Raw genomic sequence first — 19,846 nt, forward strand, 5'->3', positions numbered from 1 at the left:
CTTTATCAATCTTCTTTGTTAACTGCTTCGCATTAAGATTTTACACACTCGTATGTTTCAACTTACTCCATAATATCGAGCGATTCAAAGCATCAAGTTAGCGACGAACGCGTCCATCCTTGAGCCTACTTTCTTTTTTGTTTTCATATTCACCAAATAAGGAAATTGAATGTCTGTTAGATCTTTACTTCTTTAAACACAATAAAGAAACTCGCAGAGGTCTGTTCCTCTTCTCTATTTTATTTTGTTTGCATTTTACTCCTTTTCTCTGCATATATCTGTCAACCTACAGATTCGTTGATTGCATTATCGTATCCCAACTTCTTTACTTTATTGTTTGGTTCATTCCTGACGAATAATATTCAATGGCAATTTTCAAGAGTAGAAAGAAAAATGCTCTTGAGAATAAGTTATCGAGCAAAAGTGAGCGTCATTGAAGAGTTAATGCATTTACATATTCAAAATTAAATTGGTAAATTAATTCATATTTAAGGCTCTTCTACTTCATTGCCCGCGTCAGAAGCAGCACCTTCTAATTTTGACTATAGCAGCATCAAAGATAAACCACCTAACGAAGAAATTGATAGTTTATTTGCTGAAGCAGCAGTAAATATGAATTTACTTCAACATATAAAACCAGGTCATGACGATCTTCTAGCTAACCTCATCTATTTCTTTCCCATCAATACCAACGTAGTCGCGACTAAATATCAATCTGAATGATGCGAGTGTTAGAGAACTCACTCCAGACAAAAAATGGTTTATCTTATGCAATGAAAGTGCATTAACATCCATGGGCGGAGGACGTAGTACAGTAGGAACAGGCAAAAAGAACTCTTATGCGGACAATAGCAGCAATAAAGCAAATAGTTACAGTCATCACAGTAGCAACAACAATGGCAGCAGCAACAGCAATAGCAGCTACAGCAGCAGCAGCGGCGGCAGCAATAATAGCACATTGAACTCTTCCTCAGAATTAACACCTCAGTATTATATCAAAAGTTTACAGAAACGTGATTCATCCATGAAATTAGAAGCCAAGACGAAGTTAGTTTCGGATTTATCTGTACGCTTAAGAACAATGCCTGTACGTTGGGCACAAGAATTTATGGAGGAAGATGGTATAAAAACCCTTTTTGAAGAACTCTCACGACTTCAGGTCGTTCATAACAGAAAGCAACGAGAATGCCAGTTAGAGCTAGAACTTGTCAAATGTATTCGCCAACTATTCAATAACTATGTAACATTATTATTTAGTTGATTATTTTCATCTGTATTCTACGACTGTCACTAACGGTAATGCAACTGTTTCAAATCTATAGTATGGCATTCAGCAAATTGTCAATGATCCATTCTACGTAATGACACTCACTCAATCACTGTTATCACCTTATCTACCTATACAAAAATTAGTTTGTGATTCATTGACGTTTATGTGCTACTTTGAGCAACCTAGAGGACATATTTTGGTTATGCAAGGCATGGATAAAATTAAAGAAACAGGAGCAGACTACGGTCGCTTTGATTCATGGCTTAGAACGCTTAACAATGTGTTGGACGGGAAAACCATAAACTTCAGTACAATGGATGGCATGAACAGTAACAGTAGCAGAAATGTTCGAGGAATTGTTCGTAGGAATAATCCAGACATGGTAGTGACAGAGCATGCGGTAAGTGGGATGAAAACTGTCCAAACTGGCAAGATTCATGGCTTATTTTCATTAAACGATGAATGTTCATTTATATTTCAGATAGCAAATCTATTATTGATTCTGGCTATTGTTGACCCTGATACAATAGAGGACAGAGATATGCGAATTACTCTTCGCAATCAACTTTACCAAGCTGGGCTCAGTCAATCTTTTGAAAAAATGAAATCTTTTGACAATGAATTGATGAATTCAAAACTCGAGGAATTCAAAGAGTTGGAGGACAGCGACGCCATCGCACATATGATTTTGGGTGATAGCACCGAACCGACTGAAATTCTTGAAAAAATACTCCCTTCTATCAAGGGCACAAAAGCATATGATTATTTGCAATCCATTCTGCAAAGCCTGCTATTGATTCAGTGTGATTCAGAGACGAGAAATCGATATTACCAACTAGTAGAACATTTTGTCAACCAGATTACGCTAGACAGAAACGGTTCACCTACCACTTTCTCTAATTCTTATGGTATGACAGTAAAAGATCTCATATCAAAATTCGCCGAGGAAGATGAATTAGAAGCCGCATTACAAGAAGCAGATGAAGCACGAGAAATGGCTAACAAGGCGTTCGAGAGAGAAGCTGCCCTTAGGATACAGGTTGATATGAAAGCAGGTAGAGCGGACAGTGTGATGTAAAAACGACCAACAAGTGATAGTTTATCTTTTATTAAACATGTTATATCCTTTTTACAGATGGACTTGTCGGAAAATATCGTGTGAGGAACGAGTCGTTACAAAAACATTTACGTGTAGCTAATCAAACCAATAGTATACTTCAACAACGTTTGGAAGATATGGAGGCAGAACATAAGCGTACTCTTGCAGCAATGGAGAATCAGTTGATAAGATTGTATGATACTGCCCGTATATTGGTGGCTAAAGCTGCTGAAAAGCAACAACCGGTAGGATTTAGTCAAAATCTCTATTAAGAACGCAACAGAGAAAATTTTATTAATTTCAATTTCTCAACACCTTGTTAGAGCGAATCTTTCCAAGCTATAAAGTCGAGAATTAGTAAAGGGATTGAAAGACAACTTGATTACTCCAAAACCAAAGTGAAAGCTTTGCCGACACCGCCACTCTCTATGAACCATCAGCAGCATAGTGAACATTCATCAGATCAACAGTATCAAACAGAAATCGAACACATGGCAGTCAAAGAGGACAAGCTACCTGAAACATCTCAAACTGATGGTTGTCAACAGGACACACCTCCTGATTCTCCTGTTCGATGGTCAGCAAAACTGACACTGTTACCTGAAACCCCCTCCTTCGATCCCATAGATTTACAGCCCATCATTGGAGGCAATTCCATCATGGATAGTTCCTCCTTTTCCAATAACAGCACTAATAGCGCTGCTAAAACTAACCCATCATCTATCAGCCCACCACCTCCGCCGCCTCCTATGCCCAATGCAACAAGTACACCGCCACCGCCACCGCCACCTCCACCACCTCCTATGCCTAATGCAACAAGTATACCGCCTCCTCCTCCACCACCACCACCTCCTCCCATGCCTAATTCAACGAGTACACCACCACCGCCACCGCCACCGCCACCGCCACCACCTCCTCTAATGGGTACTGCACCCAAGTTACCTACAGCAACAGTAGCAATAAAACCAGACCCTCTAGCTGCCGAATTACGTGCTCATCAACCTAAACAAAAACTCAAATTCGTAGAGTGGGAAAAAATCAACCGCCGTCAACTTGGCGATACTATTTGGGAGCATCTCGACGACGATGATGATGATGAAATAAATATAGACGACAGTAGTCGTGATGAAAAGGATGATATTTTTGTAAGAAAAGTAAAAACCGTTGATCATTCCCAGAAACCATTGCACACCAGCCAACAACGTTTCAATAACAATTCCATTATCTCCAAGCTCTCACAAGCAGATGTTTTTACCGCTATTGAAAAGACATTTGCACAAAAACCCACAATAGATCTCCAAAGTAAACGTGCGAAAAAAGCGGCAGAAGATGAAGAGATTGAACTGTTGGATCCACGGAAAGCACATAACATGAATATCTTCTTGACGAGTTTACCAAAGGGAGAGTTTGACGTCATGAAACTGTCTGCTTACATGATGGACATGGCACCATGTATTTTACAGGAACACGTATTGACGAATTTTAGTAAATTCGCGCCGAATTTGGATGAGGTGGCCGCTTTGAAAAAGTATGCAGAAAAACAAAAAGAAGAAGAGAATGAAGGAGTGAAAAACTTAGCAGACACGAGTACCACTGCTGATGGTATTCAGGAAAAGAAAAAGACAAAGAAGTTGTCACTGCCCAGTCAGTTATCCTTACAGATGGCCCTTATACCGCAATTCAAACAACGCGTTCAATGCTTGTTGTTCAAAATTACATTCTGGGATAAAATAGAAAGGCTTGAAAAGGTACTGCCGTAACTGACCACTTGACAGCATCAATAGGATACTTATGTGGGTTTTTTTATAGAATTTCAAATATATACTATCAGCTTCTAATTCGTTAATCAACGCCAAAATGTTCAAGCAGCTTTTAAAAATGATTTTGGTCTTAGGTAACTTTATGAATGGCAATACCAATAGAGGTGGTGCATCTGGTATTCGTATTAGAAGTATCAATAAGGTAAACCAACGTGAAATCGTACGCGCTAACTGCAGCAAAACTAAACTATTCATATGCTCCATTTCGCTTTTCTTTCCGCCTTTAGCTGATTGATACAAAGGGTACAACTTCAACTACTCTATTGCATTTTCTAGTTGAGACAGTTGGCATCAGTTTTCCCAAAGTTCTTGGGTTTTTAGATGAACTGAGTGATTGTGAGCAAGCATGCAAAGGTAAACTATTAAGCATTATTGTTTTGATAGGATTGTTCTACTTACTTGTAACTTCATTATTATGGTCTTCTTGTCATCCTTCTTTCACATGATGCCTAGTAAACAAACAAGAATTGATGTCTGAGTTAACATCTATTAAAAAAGGTCTCAAGTTTTTTGAACTTCTCTCAAGCGACGATTCTTTCACAGCAACAATGAAGTCATTTCAAAAGGAAGCCGTTGATAATATCGAAAGCGTCAGCAAACTCATAGACGATGCCGAAGTTGCGTACGAGAGAGCAGTAACCTTTTACGGTGAAGATGCAACCAGAATACAGCCAAACGAATTCTTCAAAATATTTCAAACATTCACCAGTAGTTGGAAGGTACTATTATACATTGTAGTCGTACAACTGGCAGTTCTAAATACTGATTGATTTCTTGTTGAAAACACAGAAATGCGACAATGAAATAAAGATATTGAAGCAGTCAAGAGAAAGAATTGAGAAGCAAAAGAAATACGAAGCAGAGCGCAGAAATCAAGCAAGAGTAAATGGTGCGCAAAATAAAGGAGGAAAAGGAATAGATATGAGTGATTGTAAGTCATAAAGTAAATTGTAGCAATATAAATTTTTGAAGACTAAAAGATCACATTTACGCTTTTCTAGATACTACCACAACGCAACACGATTTAGTCATGGAGAATCTGTTTGCCAAACTCTTAACAAGCCGTAGAGAGTACAAGACCAAAGACAAAATGCGTGAGCGTAAACAGCAAATGCTGAACCCCATTATTGCAACCGGTGAATTGAATGCAAGTGAGCTACTAGAATCTATTTATAAGATTCAATAGGTATAGCTTGCTTTTATTACACGCCACAAATTTTGATTTTATTTATTGTTTCATTTTCTCGCCTCTTATTGAAGCATTGTACATATATAGATGAAGCCTTTTCCACAAAAATATGGCTCAGTACCCTACAATAATATTCTCTGTAATAATAATTTTCCAAAGTACGCCCATCGTAATCTGCTGTAATTTAGTTGAAGTAATGATAAAGCATTTGCTCCAAAAAGCAATTGAAGTATCCGCCAAAGTTTGGCAGGATGTAGTTATCCCTTTAGTGCAGTATTTTATTTCGTAAATTATAGAATAGAATAAGTGATCATTTTTCATGTATCTTTGCCGCTTCAGCTACGAATAAATTACGGTCGCGAAATTGATCAAAGTCAATTTGCCCAATGATCAATAAACTTACAGAAGCCAATTTTCATCTGGAGTCAACGAAGAGCAAGCGTTCCCATCCAAATTGAATTTGTTTTGTACTTCACAAGAGTGTATGGGCTTGTTTTACTTTGTTTTTTCTACTGAGAAAAGCAATTGTATTAAGCTGTAAAAACTTGCATGAATCCAATGCCATGCACATACATGACTGTGCATGTACACGTATCAAAATTTGCATACGATACTTGGGTTCATCTATTCCTGGTAGCTTAAGTTTTGAGGATGTTTGCAAATTTCGTTAGCAGAAGAAGACGAGGTTATGGCAAGTTCAAAGCAATTTAAGAATTTAACTTTTATGTCTTGTCCTTTTTTTTTTGTTTTTTTTTCTTGTTCTTATTTAAACTTCTCCGTTCCTTTTATATGTTGTATACCTACAACCGCTCTTCTCATCCCACCCTACCATTTAGATAGTTTATTCTAATAATCAGGCAACAACAATAATAAGAAATAAATCACTGACAATTGCTTTACGTTTAACAACCTCTATGCACTACGACATTCCGACATATTATCTTCTGTCATTCGTCACTTTCACAGTTGCTTTCATTATTTCTGTACGATCATTCATATACTCCTCGCTTGACGAAATAGCCTGCTCTTATACTCCTTCATCAGGGATCCATTCCACATTTGCATCAGCAACACATCAAATATGTAACAAAAATTACATTGCAGCGTACTTTGCTCATGTAGAAACTCGAAAAATAAGCTTATTGGTAAAAAATTATCTTAAATTGTGTTAGCAACCCCTTTTAGTTTTCTTTGTGCAATTTTTTTACAAACATAGACTTTGTATCATTACAGGCACATGTAAATATGACAATTTGTATGTCTCTTTTTGTTGGTCGAGCCATCATTAAAATTGTGTTTGGAGAATTATGGCCGATCGAAAGTCAGGTACTGCAAGAGAAAGAAATATTACATGAAAAAAAAAAAGAACAATTCCAACATATTCATAATCCGTGGTTCATATGTTATAGCATATGTATGATCGAATGCTGAATTTCTTGTTATTCAAGGTGATATTTGTGGGGGCAGTAATGGAACCGGTATGGCAGCATATCTTGAGATTATCCATATGGATCGGCGTGCTGGGATTTATGAGAATATTCAGTTTACTCAGTCGCGATAGATTAGATAACGTAAAGTTGATTACATGTTCATCCCATGACAAACGGTTCGATATCACCTACTAACTGTTTTTATATACATACTATGTACATTATATACCCAGTTGACCACTATTGCATTTGTTTCGATGAAGAAATACTACAAAATTACAGCTTTTTTATCAACAATCCTCTTCAGTAATATTGTATGGTACATGGGTACACTTTATTTTTTCCCAGCGTCTATAGCGTTTCTTACATTAGAAGTAAGGCCCAGCCTTGTATGTGCTTACTGAGAAGAATGCTGCTAAACAATATTTCCCTTCTAGTTTTTACCGGTTGTACTGGATACATTACAAGTATTAATCAGATATTTAACCCATTTGATGGATCAATGGAGAGATAATGGATTCGAAAGTCGACGGCTGATCAATTACTATACTGAACTCAGCGCAGATGTTTTGATACTGGGCTGTACGCTATTACAGTATCTACAACTAATGGTAGGTTAAAGGCAGAAATTACTCTAAACACCTATATAAATGACCGATCTCCCTTTACTTAGTGGATGCATGGGATCTCCTTTGGTTTTGTTGATATTGTGTTGTTTTTGAATGTGCGAAGCGTTTTAAAAAACTTGTATTCAAAAATTGTCATGTATCGTGACCGATGGAAAGCTATGGCATATGTACGAGATCAATATGTTGATGCAACACCGGAAGAGTTGGCAAATTACAATGATGACTGTGCTATCTGTAGAGAAAGAATGAAAACAGCCAAAAAGCTTGCCTGTGGGCATTTATTCCACTTGTAAGTTTGATCGCGAGAAGGAATACTGGCTTGAATTACTTGGCTTTTTTTTTTAAAAAAAATGAAATTCTTGATAGACATTGTCTCCATTCTTGGATACAACATCACGTCTCGAAACCAACTTGTCCAACGTGCAGAAGACATCTATCTCCTGCTACTATCGCTGTCGCGTCTTAGTGAACACTCACTACTAGTCTATCCAGTCAAACAAAGTATTCCCCACAAAGGTTTCCCCTCCGAACAACGACCTATATACCAGAAGCATCCCAACAATTTACAAAAATGTACACACAAGCTGCAATATACGAACAAATACCATCCGATATTCATTTCGTGCGTGTAATTTATCAAATCAGAAGTTGTCCTTTCAGATATTTATTTCAAGTTGTTTTCCCTTCCTAATGTTCGCCTTCTCTAATGCTGCTCATTTCATCAGAGGATTGCATCAATTTCTAGGTAAAGAGGAATCTATTTAGACTATAATTACAAAAAGCTATATCATCTACAGTCAATCGTTGTTCTTGATTAATTATTGCCCAGGGGGTGCCATCTGTGAATGGTTTTAGAAAGATGTTAGCAACTTGTATTCTATAACTGTGTATCAGACAACGTACGCTTTGACTAAGTTCCGCGAAACGGGCACCAACTCTTTCAGAATGCTTCAAAAACTTATCAGCGCATTTATTAACACAACTTTCCTAAAAAAATGATAAATCAATTAAAATTTTTTACAAGGGTGATTTATCCTTTTTCTATAAAAGTTTAAAGGGACAAACCTCTTTTCCGTTCAAGGACTTGGTAGTAAAGTCGTTCGCGCAATCATCAAAACAACGTTGAACTAAGTTACTGTAAAGTCGCATAAAGTCTCTCATCTAGTAGAATAAAGCATGTCAAAAAGTTTTTGAGTTAACAATATGGTTCACTCTTCATCAAAGTTCTTCATTTGCTGATTTCTAATTTATTACTTGTTTATGCTCAATCATAGCAGCAATTTGTGCCTGTTCTGCTTGGTTGAATCGTGAAAAGTCCATATTGAAGTATATACTTTGTGTAAACGGTGATGCAAGTGAGAACAAGGGGAGGTTCTATTATTGTGAATTCATGCTCCACATTAGGTTTTAATCAGGACGGTTTTTTACATAAGCAAATGACATCATGAGATGGTTAACTTGATAGGACTTATGGAAAATAAGTGGAAATGGAAATGCTTCTGATGGTTATTAGATGTTTATTATTAGAACATCCTTTTAATTACAATGATCGAACTAAATGTAGCTGCGTGGCATAATCAAATGAACCAGGTTCTTCTTTTTCTTTGAAAGATGAAATGGAGCTGTTAAGGGAAGATAAAAATAGTGCAGGACCTGCAAAATCAGTAAAATCCAGCCGGGTTTCAACAGGTCAAGACATGTGCTCTATTATGCTTTATAAGTTACTGGTAAGCATGTAGAATGAGATTCAAACTATATATTGGTTCCTTTCTAAGAAAAAAAACAAAAGAAAGAAAAGACTTGTCAGTCATGCTAAAACAAGTGTATCTGAATTTGCATTCGTAATAGCGTACATACGGACCAGGAATTGGCTTTTACTGGCCAATACACACAATTACTTATCATCAAAGCTTCTTGGTTTGGCTTAAAAAGCAAACATCCTGACCTGCTTCAGCTTTAAAAAAAAAAATCTCCTCGGAATATAATACAGTATTTTACCTTATATTTTAGACGATTTACAATTTTTAATGGACAATATACATTTTAATTTTAGATTTATTAAAAAATATTTTTAGAAAAGTCCATAATATTTTGGATTTGGATACTCATTATTCAGTGATATTCAAGCAGCATTAAGGATGACATAGAATCGAACCCTAGAAATTAGTCTCTATCAGTAAGAAAGTCGCCAATAATGGTTTTATTGATGTTACCTTGCAATAGGACAAACTACAAAAAGCTTGACAACTTTTTTAGTAAATGACGATGTGTTCCGAGACCCCAACCAGATATTCGTTGGTACCTTTTTTGGACAAGAATTCCAAAAAAGGTTAACTTTGAATTGATTGACATCAAACCATAGATAGAGGGCTGAGGGCCATAGTATAACAGATACCATAGCGGAATGGGATGGTTATATTAACTGTTGTCAATGTTTTTGTATGCGTTCATGGGTGACTTTCAAAGATAAGCACTATAAAATATATTGCTTTCTTAGAGTCAAATGTTGTCTCTTTCACTTTTATTTCACGTTTTTAAGATACATACTATGACCCATGTTCAAAACAATAATTTATGAAAAGAAAAAGCAAATTTTTGAAAAGAAAAAATCAAGTGCTGTTAATGGTAACTTGCCTTTTGAAAGCCTATCTACCTAATCATATATATATGTATAGATTAATCATCGTGTACTGTTAGATGTAACGTGTATTGATTGCGGTAAAGGGGGTCACTACACCAAACAATACTTTAAATGTGAATTATATGAGCCGGAAACTGCAGATCAAGGTAAGCACCTCATGTGGCTTTAAAAGTTGGTAAATTCATCATTAGTAAGCGACTTCATGGTACCTATAGTTGGTTCGAAAGGCACAAAACGCAAACAGAATTTTGAAATCAAGAAGGAAAAGAAGAAAGCAAGGAAAGAGAATAATGAAGAACCGGATAAAGACAATACCTGTTGTACCAAATGCAAGCAACCAGGACATAAATCGGTGCGTTCTCCTCTGTGTCCTCAACATGTATTATCAAAGGCAGAGGTCTTTCAACATCATTTGGGAAGTAATTACAAGGCGTTTACAAGAAGGCTGCCTCTTGATAACTGTGTTTTTGGTGACTATCGCAACACATTCAAGTCAAAAGTTGTTGAAGCTTGCTCTGTTATCCGCAACTTGGTTCTTAGAGCCAAGCTCTTTGTGAATTACTACGTCTTGGAAAATGCCACTCTTGCTGAGCCAAAATGTATTAAATGTATCTTTACACAAAATTTCTGGTACTCTATGATACAGCTAGTGAATGGACAAAGACCAACAAATAGTAGGATGGTATCAGAACAATTATTGAGCTCGTTTGATTCTTTTAAAACGACTTACCCTAAGATTGTCTTCCCTGTCAAGCTCTTTCCTGGACTTAGTCAAGCCATTACAGAAGCATGCACCGAAATTGCTACTTCCTATACGAACAGTATAGTGGAAAATTTTGAGGAGAAACTTCTCTATTTTTTGATATATAAAATACAAACAGCATTTGTGGTAAGTTGCAACTCAATATTACTTGGGATCTTACATGAATTTTCAAAAAAAGCTCTCATCTTGCGTAGTGTATGCCTTGGAAGCTTGTCAAAAAGGTCACAAGTGATTTCTGCTATCAAGATATATGCCAAGGAAAACCTAAATGGCCAACTGATGACTACCTTACCAAAGATATAAAAGCAAAGATCCAAACCTTCTGTGAACCTTGGAAGAAGAAGCTGGGGAAGAAAGTGAACATGAAGACATTATCCGCTGATCCTGGGTCTTTCGTACCCTTTTTGTTATCTTTGAACGCAGAATTTGAGAGGGAACACGATGATCATAAACCATTTGACGTACGACGACGTCCTCTTCCAAAATTGCTATCCTTACTGCCAAAGGTTTCCGTTCAATGGAGGTTCATTATCTTGAGCGTGAACGCTCTGTCTTCTTTTGTGAAACGTTCTTTACCCCGCAATTACCAAAGCCAATTAGAGCTGTTTTTCCATGTCTTTGATTTCAAGAAACTCCGGTACAAAAGGTAAGCATACAGTTAATACGGTATACAGTCGAGTATAATGTATGAGCTTTAACTTCTTGGGCACTTGTAGTATCTCTGAACTAACACCGAATGGTGATAACAAAGAGCTCTTTGGTAATATTGTCAGAACGGATGGGTTTTCAGTTGATTTTCTTTTTTATAAAAGACAACAATCTGGCCATGGTGCCTTGTTCCAAAAATTTGACCTCACTCTTGATGATTTCTCTCTGGATGAAGTTGACAATACTTATTTACCTATTACCCTGGATCCCGGAAGAAAGTCTGTTTTTACTGCTGCTATTGGCCTTGAATATAACAGACAAGTGCGAAGATGCACTACATCTGAATACTATCATATGACAGGGTCGACCCAATACAGTGCCAAGTTAAACAGAAAGAAGGCTGTCACAGGCATAGATCTCATAGAAAGTCAGATACCCTCGCCAAAAACCTCTCGTTTGGAAATATATGAGCTATACACTGCCTATACACTCAATAACTTGGACGCTCTCTTGGATTTTTATGGACCCGAAACTGCAAAGGACCGGTTTTCATTGTACCAAGGAAGGCAAAGAGCACCAGAAACTATGGCCAACATGTTGACTCATGGAACGGCCAAGTACAATCACAAGAAGAGAAGCAAGGCAAGGAAGAGGAAAAGACAGCGGAAGAAGAAGAAGAAAGGAAAGAATGCCAACCAACAGCAGCCAACAAAGTGAGTTTCAATGGAATTACATGTTCATCGTTTAGCTTATCCATTCATTAATACTTTTTAGAAGTGCCAAGAAGTGGAAGGCTGATAAGTATTTGGAATCCCCTAGAAGGGTGCCACTGATTGTGTTTGGTGCTGGAATGTTTGGCAAAGATGTAGTCAAGCTGAAAGGGCAAAGATGCGGTGTTGTCGGTAAACTTTTTGCAACTCTGAAGAAACGTGAAGCTGAAGGTCAATTGATTGTTGTCACAATCGATGAATTTAAAACCTCTAAAACATGCAGCCTCTGTTTCTATGATGATATGCAAATTGTTGATACTCCTGGATTCAAGGGTACCGGCGTTCTTCACTGCAAGCAATGTCTAAAGCTATGGCAGAGAGACATTAACGCTGCTATTAACATGATGACTATATCTCAAGCAGTTTGGTCCGGAGCTGGAAGACCCGATGTTTTTAAGCCAGCGAAGAAGAAAAAAGTATCGCCGTAATAAACACGGTTTTCCTTCATTTTGAGGATTTAGATCATTACAGGTAAGGAATAGTACGGTATTTTTTTCTTGTTTTTTTTTTTTTGTTTCGCAATACTGACAAGTTTTTGGGATTTGATTCATTGTTTGAACGGTTTATATTTTCGTCTACAACACAATTGCAACTCATCTAAAATGAAAATATTAATCGTCCAAAAAAAAATGTATTTCATCTAAAATATTAGTTAAAATACTGTAGACTCTCTTCCTCCCCCCACACTTTACTAATTAAACCCAGATTATTGGTAAATGGAACTGTTCTACTCTCCGAGGAAGGACTTTGAGCAAACAACAGAACTGTACTAGTGCTACTGTTCATTTCGCCACACAGATGTTTGACCATGGAAGAGAAGGCTTTTAAACTGAAAGTGAAGAAAGTCGCCTTCCATAAGCCATTCTGGTTGACCTGCCCGTGCTATATTGTCATTAAGTACGTATGACAAATTTATGTACGTAGTACTGATATGAATGTCAAATGCTTTCTTTGTTGAACCTCCACCATTACGGCAGCCAATGAGCAGCTTTATTATTAGACTTTATACTTTCTTTCAATGATCTCGTGCACAGTAATTATCGGTTATAATTACTGTGTCTGTAAGCACAGTCATGAAATGTCGATGTAGGGTGTCATGCATTCGGGCCCAACAAAATGAAGCATAGATCAAAGCCCATAAAATTGTTTAATACCACATTTTTGTTTCTATGATAAGATACCAAGAGCATATGCGAGCCTCCTTTTTTGATTGTTTGCAAATAGATTAAGTGCATAAGGTGATTTATCCTTTATAGAATTCAATCTAAAAACAAAAAATGAGCATTTCAATACCATTGGATGATAAAGGCGTGAGTTATTTTTGGATCGCTTGTATACAATAAAAGACTTTGTATGTCTTCACTTGGCTAGCCTCACTGATAATACCATTGTGGACTGTGTCTAAGCCCCGCGGAAAAACTGATAAGATTGCGAATAAGAGGGGGTTAAAGGGGCGCTCTCCGCGGAGAGAGTTGCGACACACTCAACAACAACGAAGCATTACCAAATCTAGCCTATCCGCGGAAAATTCGATTACTGCCTGTGCAGTGCCTCACCTTTTTTTTTTTCTTCTGCTTCCTTAAGCGATTTAAAACCCATCAAACAAACACACACAACAACAATATAAAGAATCTAAAAATATTTAAATTAACATCATTTCTCAAACTTCTGTTTCAAGTCTTTTTCCTTTTCTCTTCTCTTCTCTTCTCCTTTTCTTACTTCTTAACTTACTCATTTCTGCTCATCAACCTCATCTCTCCTAAAAAACAATGTGTGGTATTTTTGGGTAAGTGCACAAGTTTCATCATAGCAATCCAAATGTGATACAGAGAGAAACGCGCTAGTATAGATGCTCATCGAATGATGGATATTGTCCAAATAGCTACTGTAATTTCCTCTGTGAAAAGTCTCGTCGTGAAGTATGTGATACCCTTTTGAACGGTCTTTCACGTTTAGAATATAGAGGTTATGACTCTGCAGGTATTGTTTCTATTTCGGTGGGAGGTGGTATTTGTACGGTGTAGAAGTATAATGAAACTTACCATCTATTGTATTTCAAACAGGTTTTGCTGTTGATGGCGATATTGAAGATACTCTTATCATCAAGCAAGTTGGTAAAGTTGCTGCTTTAAGAAAGTTGACCGATGATCAACCCCTTGACTTTAGCAAGCCTTTTATCAGCCATTGCGGCATGGCCCACACCCGTTGGGCAACCCATGGTCAACCTTCTCAAATCAATTCTCATCCTCAGCGCTCTGATGACAAGAATGAATTTGTTGTGGTTCACAACGGTATCATCACCAATTATAAGGAAATCAAACTTTTATTAGAGAAGAAGGGTTACGTTTTCGAAAGCGATACTGATACTGAGTGCGTTGCTAAGTTGACTAAGTACGTCTTTGAATCTCACAACAAGGAGTTGAATTTTACCGAATTAGTCAAGACTGTTGTTAAGGAATTAGAAGGCTCCTATGCTTTCATCTTCAAATCCACTCATTTCCCTAATGAAATCGTTGCTACTCGTCGTGGTTCTCCTCTTCTCATTGGTGTCAAGACACAAAAGAAACTCAAAGTTGACTTTGTCGATGTTGAAAGTAGCGACAATAGCTGTAAGTACATGTTCTGTACTATTACCTAAAATACTTTGTAACTTTGTTATTCACTTTATCTCGTAAATATCTAGTTGCTACTGTTGAAGGTCAAGACATGTCCCGCCCCGCTTTGAACCGCTCCCAATCCAGAGCTTTCTTGAGCGAAGATGGTTTACCTCAACCCATTGAATACTTTTTGGCCTCAGATGCCTCTGCTATTGTTGAACACACCAAACGTGTCTTGTATCTTGAAGATGATGATATCGCTCATATTGCTGACGGTGGTAAGTCAGTCTTCTGAAACTCCTCACTAGAAGATTACCCCTTTAAATCTTCCAAAAATAGAAGCTGATCTCTAACTTAAATTTATCTTTTCTTTTTCTTTGTTTCAATTAGAACTCCACATCCACCGTGTCCGTCGCTCCAAGGAAGACAATACAGCCCCCACTCGTTCCATTCAAACCTTGGAAATCGAATTGGCCGAAATTATGAAGGGTTCCTTTGATCATTTTATGCAAAAGGAAATCTACGAACAACCCGAATCTGTCGTCAACACTATGCGTGGTCGTGTCAACTTTGAAAACCATGAAGTCACCCTTGGTGGCCTACGCGGTTTTACTCACATCATCCGTCGTGCTCGTCGTATCATCTTTGTTGCCTGTGGTACCTCTTACCATTCCTGTTTGGCTACTCGCTCTATTTTTGAAGAATTGAATCAAATCGGTACTCAAGCCGAATTGGCTTCTGACTTCTTGGACAGAGAACCCCCTATTTTCCGTGATGACGTTTGCGTCTTCGTTTCTCAATCTGGTGAAACTGCTGATACCATCTTGGCTATGCGTTACTGTCTGGAACGTGGTGCTCTTTGTGTTGGTGTTACCAACACTGTTGGCTCTTCTATTTCCCGTGAAACTCATTGTGGTGTTCATATTAACGCTGGTCCCGAAATTGGTGTCGCTTCTACCAAGGCCTATACCTCTCAATACATCGCTTTGGTTATGATGGCTATCCAACTCGCCCAAGACTCCAAATCTTCGCAAAAGAGACGTGAAGAAATCATTGACGGTCTCTACCGTTTACCCTCTGATATCAAGGAAGTCTTGGCCATTGACGCCAAATTACAACAGTTGGCTGTTGAACAATTAGCACAAGAAAAGAGTTTACTGATCTTAGGCCGTGGTTATCAAAACGCTACTTGCTTGGAAGGCGCTCTTAAAATCAAGGAAATTTCTTATATTCACAGTGAGGGTATCTTTGCTGGTGAACTCAAGCACGGCCCTTTGGCTTTAATTGATGAAACCATGGCTGTTATTCTCGTGATGACTCAAGACAAATATTACCCCAAGGTGCAGTCCGCTCTTCAGCAAGTATCTGCTCGTTCTGGCAATCCAATTGTCATCTGTAACACTGGCGATGAAAACTTAAAGAACCATCATAGAACCATCGAAGTGCCCAAGACAAGCGATTGCTTACAAGGATTGGTTAACATTATCCCTCTTCAATTACTTTCATATCATCTTGCGATTTTGAAGGGCGTCGATGTCGATTTCCCTAGAAACCTTGCCAAGTCTGTCACTGTTGAGTAGATCATCATTTGGACTTATATATATCATAATTATAACCAACATTGAAAAAAAAACTCGCTTCTTCCTTTGTATGTATTCACCTTTTTGTCACCATTCGTCCCCATCCTTTCGTCCAACTTTCCGCTACTATTTTATGTATACACACACATCTTAGCAACCCAACTACATTCCTAAAGTAATAAAAGTCAGTTATTCAAGTCATAAAGTTTCGACATGTATCACTTACCAAGATTGGATATACTCTTTCTTTTTTTTTCTATTCATGCATTTTATTTGTGGGTTATGAGGATTAAGTCACAAGGAAGCATTATTATGATCTATCTGAAGTTGTGCTTTGCTATGTCATGTACATCACAGGTTATAAGAAGTTCAAATAAGGCATTTAAGGGCAAAATTATATTAGTAACCCTTCTCTCTTTTTTTTTCCTTCTTTTCTTTTACAATTCACACACATTAACTTGTGTCGTGGCCGTTTAATACTTATTTTTATACGTATAAACGGTTGATAATTGTTACTAGTTGTAATATATACAACACTTTCCTTTAGTGGTACTCGGCCTACCAATTTTTGTTATTTACAATATTATCTCTTTCACAATTTTTGTAAAAAGATAACAAAATTGCCTAGTGTTGAACTTTTTGCCTTTCTCTCTGAAAGCATAATCGTTTAATGAATATGTCTAAACCTCAAATACAACAACAACAACAACAACAAGACGAGCCTGCGACAGATTCATCGATAATGATAAAAAGCACTTCTTATACGAAGCTAATTTCTTCTACGTCTTCGAGCTCGTATATGTCCTATTCGCCTTTGCCCTCTTCAGCTGATATAACGGTCAATAAGACGGGTCGTTCAATTTACTCTCGTAGAAGTTTGGTTATTAATGATAATAAATCTATTGACAAAACAACTCTATCAGCTTCCTCCTCCATGATTTGTTCAATGAGTGCAGCAGATAATAAAAAGCTGGAGCAGATGGTCCAAGTAAGAGAAATTGAAGCTTGCTTCGATTAAAGAAAAAAAAAACCCCCCCTAAGTCTTTTGGTGGCTAACACAATTTTCGAATTCATTGATGAAATTGGACGAAAAGAACTTCTACACTAAAGCTACACAAATTATTTTGCAGGCCAGAGTCAATTTTAGTCATACGGACAATGTGGAGAAGCACAAAGTTGATAAATGGGTAACTTACAAAACTGAAATGCATTACAAATCAGACTGAAAATGGCTGGAAAAAAGAAGCTCCTTTTTTTTGTTAATGCTTCCCCATTCTTACACCTCGACCTTTATTTAGTTCAATATCTCAACGAAAGAGAACGTCGATATTAAAGACAAATTAAAGTTCTGGAAGTCATTCATTCGATACCAATGTAGTGAGCATCCACCCCCTTTAATCATTGATATCTATCTGAAAAAATCATCAGACCAACAAACTTTATTAGAATCGTGGACCTTATCGTTAACGTATGTGAACGGTAGTCAACTTCAGCATTTACTGTGTGATTCACTAATTAATTTTGCCTTATAGTCATCCCATACCTGATTACCCTGTCGATTTACCTAATTTGTACAAGAAATCCATCGTCTTTTTCCGAGTTCTGCATTCTTTGGTGAGAGTTCTACCTTGTTACAGCATGTATCAAAAATCAAAGGGAACAGAGCACTTCAACGGAAATCAAAGAGAAGAGGAGTTTGTTTTAGACTACAGGTTGGGAACAAATCCGTCAGAACGACAAGATGCCTTCTCTTTCGGTAAATAGAAAGCCAAAAACGCTGTTGATTACATTGCCACTTACGCTGATAACCTAATTCTATTTTGTAGGCCAAAAAATAAATAGTAAAGATGCGATACGTTCGTACAACTTCAAAGCTATACCAACCCCATTAGGGTGAGTATAGATCAGACGCTAATTATGATGCTCAGAAAATTAAAGTATCTCTCTTGTGGCATGTACAATAGTACTCTCAAACTAAATCTCTTGTTCCTTGAAGCGAACAACATTGACTCATCAATCAAAGCTATTGAAGAGCCATTCATCGGGCATTTTGATATTGACGAGAATTTCTTTGGTCCATTTATGAGTAAATTTGATGTAGATACAGAGGTGACTATGAAGAGATAGTAGTATGTCTGCTTGATTTGTTTACGTTACTGATACCTTTGAAAAATGGACGATAGAATATGCAAAGTAGCGGTCATAGCATCACATCGAGAAATCGTCATTCGGATGTCTATGGCTCTTCTTTCAATGTTTCCACCGATGAAATTCCTATCAATGGACGTCTACATTCATACCGTAGTAGTCAAGCGCTTTTAATAACCAACAGTCGCTCTTCTGTTGTATCTTCCTCTACGAGTACCACTACGACTTCCACAGAGAAGCGCATGTCTGTACCTACCGTGCGTCCATTTAAGTCACCCTCTGTGTCATCATTTTCATCATCCCACCAAATGGAAACGCTCTGTAACTATTGACAAATAATTACTGAACCTCTTCAAATTAACTTACAGTGTGTAATAATACTTATATTATTATTGTATTTAGTGGATTTGGCAAATACTAGTAGTAGAGGTAGACAACGGAGCAGTTCTTTTGAAAAAAGAGCTTCATTTTCCTCGAGCTTTGATAAATACTTCAAGCCGAACTCCCATCATCAGCAGATTACTGTTACTACTATCACTAACAACGATAAAATATCCCACATGGCATATGATTTGCATAACATGAACAATATGACCAAGCAATGGACACGTAAGGGTAATGATTGCAATCCTTCCATTCAGTTGGTAAGTCTGTTCTTTTTCTTTCTTTTTTGTTTATACTTTTGAGAAACAACCACGATTTGGGCAAAAAAACGAATGTTCATATCAAAAGAACCTTCATTTTGGCAATATGTGTACCTCTTAAATAGAATGCAGAGAATGATGATGAGCAAAGCTTAGAAGCCTTTATGAAGTTCATGGGTGCTCAAAAAGAATTGAAGCTCTTTCAAGTGTATTCTTCTCAACTAAAGGACAACGCTTCTTCTTCAGTGCAGAAAGTTGCTAGTGGCGGTATCAGAAAGCAAATGTACATGCGTGAAAAAGAGAAAACAATGGTAAGTAAGGAAATGTTTAACGATTGTTATGGAAAAAAAGCCTCACTTATGGATTCATTATTCTATTATATAGAAAACCCTGTCTTATTTCCGTAATATTCAAGAGGCTCACAATATACTTACTGATTCCATGACATCAATACATACAACTCGTCGAAAATTCAAATTATCGTCCAACGCTGCTTCTGCATTCAACACGAATGATGATAGTTGTGCATCCCAAATGTCACTTGATGTGTCATCATCGTCTTCTACAAAGAGCTCGGTTCATTTACCTTTGAAACGAGCTCCACGACATTCTATGGAA

General features: G+C 37.3%; 11 protein-coding genes across 11 annotated transcripts; 9 read left to right on the forward strand and 2 right to left on the reverse strand.

Annotated features, from left to right (window-relative positions):
• Window positions 1-365: 365 nt before the first annotated feature.
• Window positions 366-5,375, forward strand: BDF20DRAFT_914539 (uncharacterized protein; the record flags this gene model as incomplete). The annotated part of the gene is made up of 12 exons (XM_053084199.1): window positions 366-423; window positions 494-606; window positions 698-1,240; window positions 1,323-1,670; window positions 1,752-2,325; window positions 2,406-2,614; window positions 2,693-4,117; window positions 4,179-4,331; window positions 4,417-4,543; window positions 4,643-4,908; window positions 4,979-5,120; window positions 5,191-5,375. The coding sequence occupies 12 exons, from the start codon at window positions 366-368 to the stop codon at window positions 5,373-5,375; spliced, it is 4,143 nt and encodes a 1,380-aa protein (XP_052935132.1).
• A 1,427-nt stretch (window positions 5,376-6,802) lies between these two features.
• On the forward strand, window positions 6,803-7,730 carry BDF20DRAFT_822222 (uncharacterized protein; the record flags this gene model as incomplete). Its single annotated transcript, XM_053077675.1, has 4 exons — window positions 6,803-6,949; window positions 7,042-7,182; window positions 7,246-7,419; window positions 7,482-7,730. The coding sequence occupies 4 exons, from the start codon at window positions 6,803-6,805 to the stop codon at window positions 7,728-7,730; spliced, it is 711 nt and encodes a 236-aa protein (XP_052935133.1).
• Window positions 7,731-8,337: 607 nt separating this feature from the next.
• Window positions 8,338-8,598, reverse strand: BDF20DRAFT_796425 (mitochondrial import inner membrane translocase subunit TIM9; the record flags this gene model as incomplete). Its single annotated transcript, XM_053076278.1, has 2 exons — window positions 8,338-8,424; window positions 8,503-8,598. Coding segments are annotated over 2 exons (183 nt in total), but the record flags the coding sequence as incomplete, so codon positions are not given.
• Window positions 8,599-9,785: 1,187 nt separating this feature from the next.
• Window positions 9,786-9,995, forward strand: BDF20DRAFT_879915 (uncharacterized protein; the record flags this gene model as incomplete). Its single annotated transcript, XM_053081587.1, has 1 exon — window positions 9,786-9,995. A coding segment is annotated over one exon (156 nt), but the record flags the coding sequence as incomplete, so codon positions are not given.
• On the forward strand, window positions 9,982-10,351 carry BDF20DRAFT_879916 (uncharacterized protein; the record flags this gene model as incomplete). Its single annotated transcript, XM_053081588.1, has 2 exons — window positions 9,982-10,062; window positions 10,135-10,351. Coding segments are annotated over exons 1-2 (174 nt in total), but the record flags the coding sequence as incomplete, so codon positions are not given.
• Window positions 10,238-10,470, reverse strand: BDF20DRAFT_879919 (uncharacterized protein). Its single transcript, XM_053081589.1, has one exon. It carries the CDS (start codon window positions 10,455-10,457, stop codon window positions 10,266-10,268), a length of 192 nt encoding a protein of 63 aa, XP_052935137.1. The 5' UTR covers window positions 10,458-10,470; the 3' UTR covers window positions 10,238-10,265.
• A 47-nt stretch (window positions 10,471-10,517) lies between these two features.
• On the forward strand, window positions 10,518-11,287 carry BDF20DRAFT_790197 (uncharacterized protein; the record flags this gene model as incomplete). Its single annotated transcript, XM_053076176.1, has 2 exons — window positions 10,518-10,967; window positions 11,036-11,287. Coding segments are annotated over 2 exons (702 nt in total), but the record flags the coding sequence as incomplete, so codon positions are not given.
• Window positions 11,288-11,464: 177 nt separating this feature from the next.
• Window positions 11,465-12,052, forward strand: BDF20DRAFT_879930 (uncharacterized protein; the record flags this gene model as incomplete). The annotated part of the gene is made up of 1 exon (XM_053081590.1): window positions 11,465-12,052. A coding segment is annotated over exon 1 (349 nt), but the record flags the coding sequence as incomplete, so codon positions are not given.
• Window positions 12,053-12,302: 250 nt separating this feature from the next.
• On the forward strand, window positions 12,303-12,609 carry BDF20DRAFT_879936 (uncharacterized protein; the record flags this gene model as incomplete). Its single annotated transcript, XM_053081591.1, has 1 exon — window positions 12,303-12,609. A coding segment is annotated over exon 1 (226 nt), but the record flags the coding sequence as incomplete, so codon positions are not given.
• A 1,311-nt stretch (window positions 12,610-13,920) lies between these two features.
• On the forward strand, window positions 13,921-16,687 carry BDF20DRAFT_879941 (glutamine-fructose-6-phosphate transaminase). Its single transcript, XM_053081592.1, has 5 exons — window positions 13,921-14,045; window positions 14,142-14,239; window positions 14,323-14,868; window positions 14,943-15,134; window positions 15,247-16,687. Exons 1-5 carry the CDS (start codon window positions 14,029-14,031, stop codon window positions 16,434-16,436), a joined length of 2,043 nt encoding a protein of 680 aa, XP_052935141.1. The 5' UTR covers window positions 13,921-14,028; the 3' UTR covers window positions 16,437-16,687.
• A 323-nt stretch (window positions 16,688-17,010) lies between these two features.
• Window positions 17,011-19,838, forward strand: BDF20DRAFT_622873 (autophagy-related protein 13-domain-containing protein). Its single transcript, XM_053075898.1, has 10 exons — window positions 17,011-17,424; window positions 17,531-17,623; window positions 17,735-17,904; window positions 17,969-18,192; window positions 18,263-18,329; window positions 18,401-18,533; window positions 18,620-18,905; window positions 18,987-19,228; window positions 19,317-19,539; window positions 19,613-19,838. Exons 1-9 carry the CDS (start codon window positions 17,107-17,109, stop codon window positions 19,347-19,349), a joined length of 1,566 nt encoding a protein of 521 aa, XP_052935142.1. The 5' UTR covers window positions 17,011-17,106; the 3' UTR covers window positions 19,350-19,539; window positions 19,613-19,838.
• Window positions 19,839-19,846: the final 8 nt, after the last annotated feature.

Source organism: Mycotypha africana (genome assembly GCF_025528875.1).
Source record: "Mycotypha africana strain NRRL 2978 chromosome Unknown BDF20scaffold_7, whole genome shotgun sequence".
NCBI classification, from domain to species: domain Eukaryota; kingdom Fungi; phylum Mucoromycota; class Mucoromycetes; order Mucorales; family Mycotyphaceae; genus Mycotypha; species Mycotypha africana.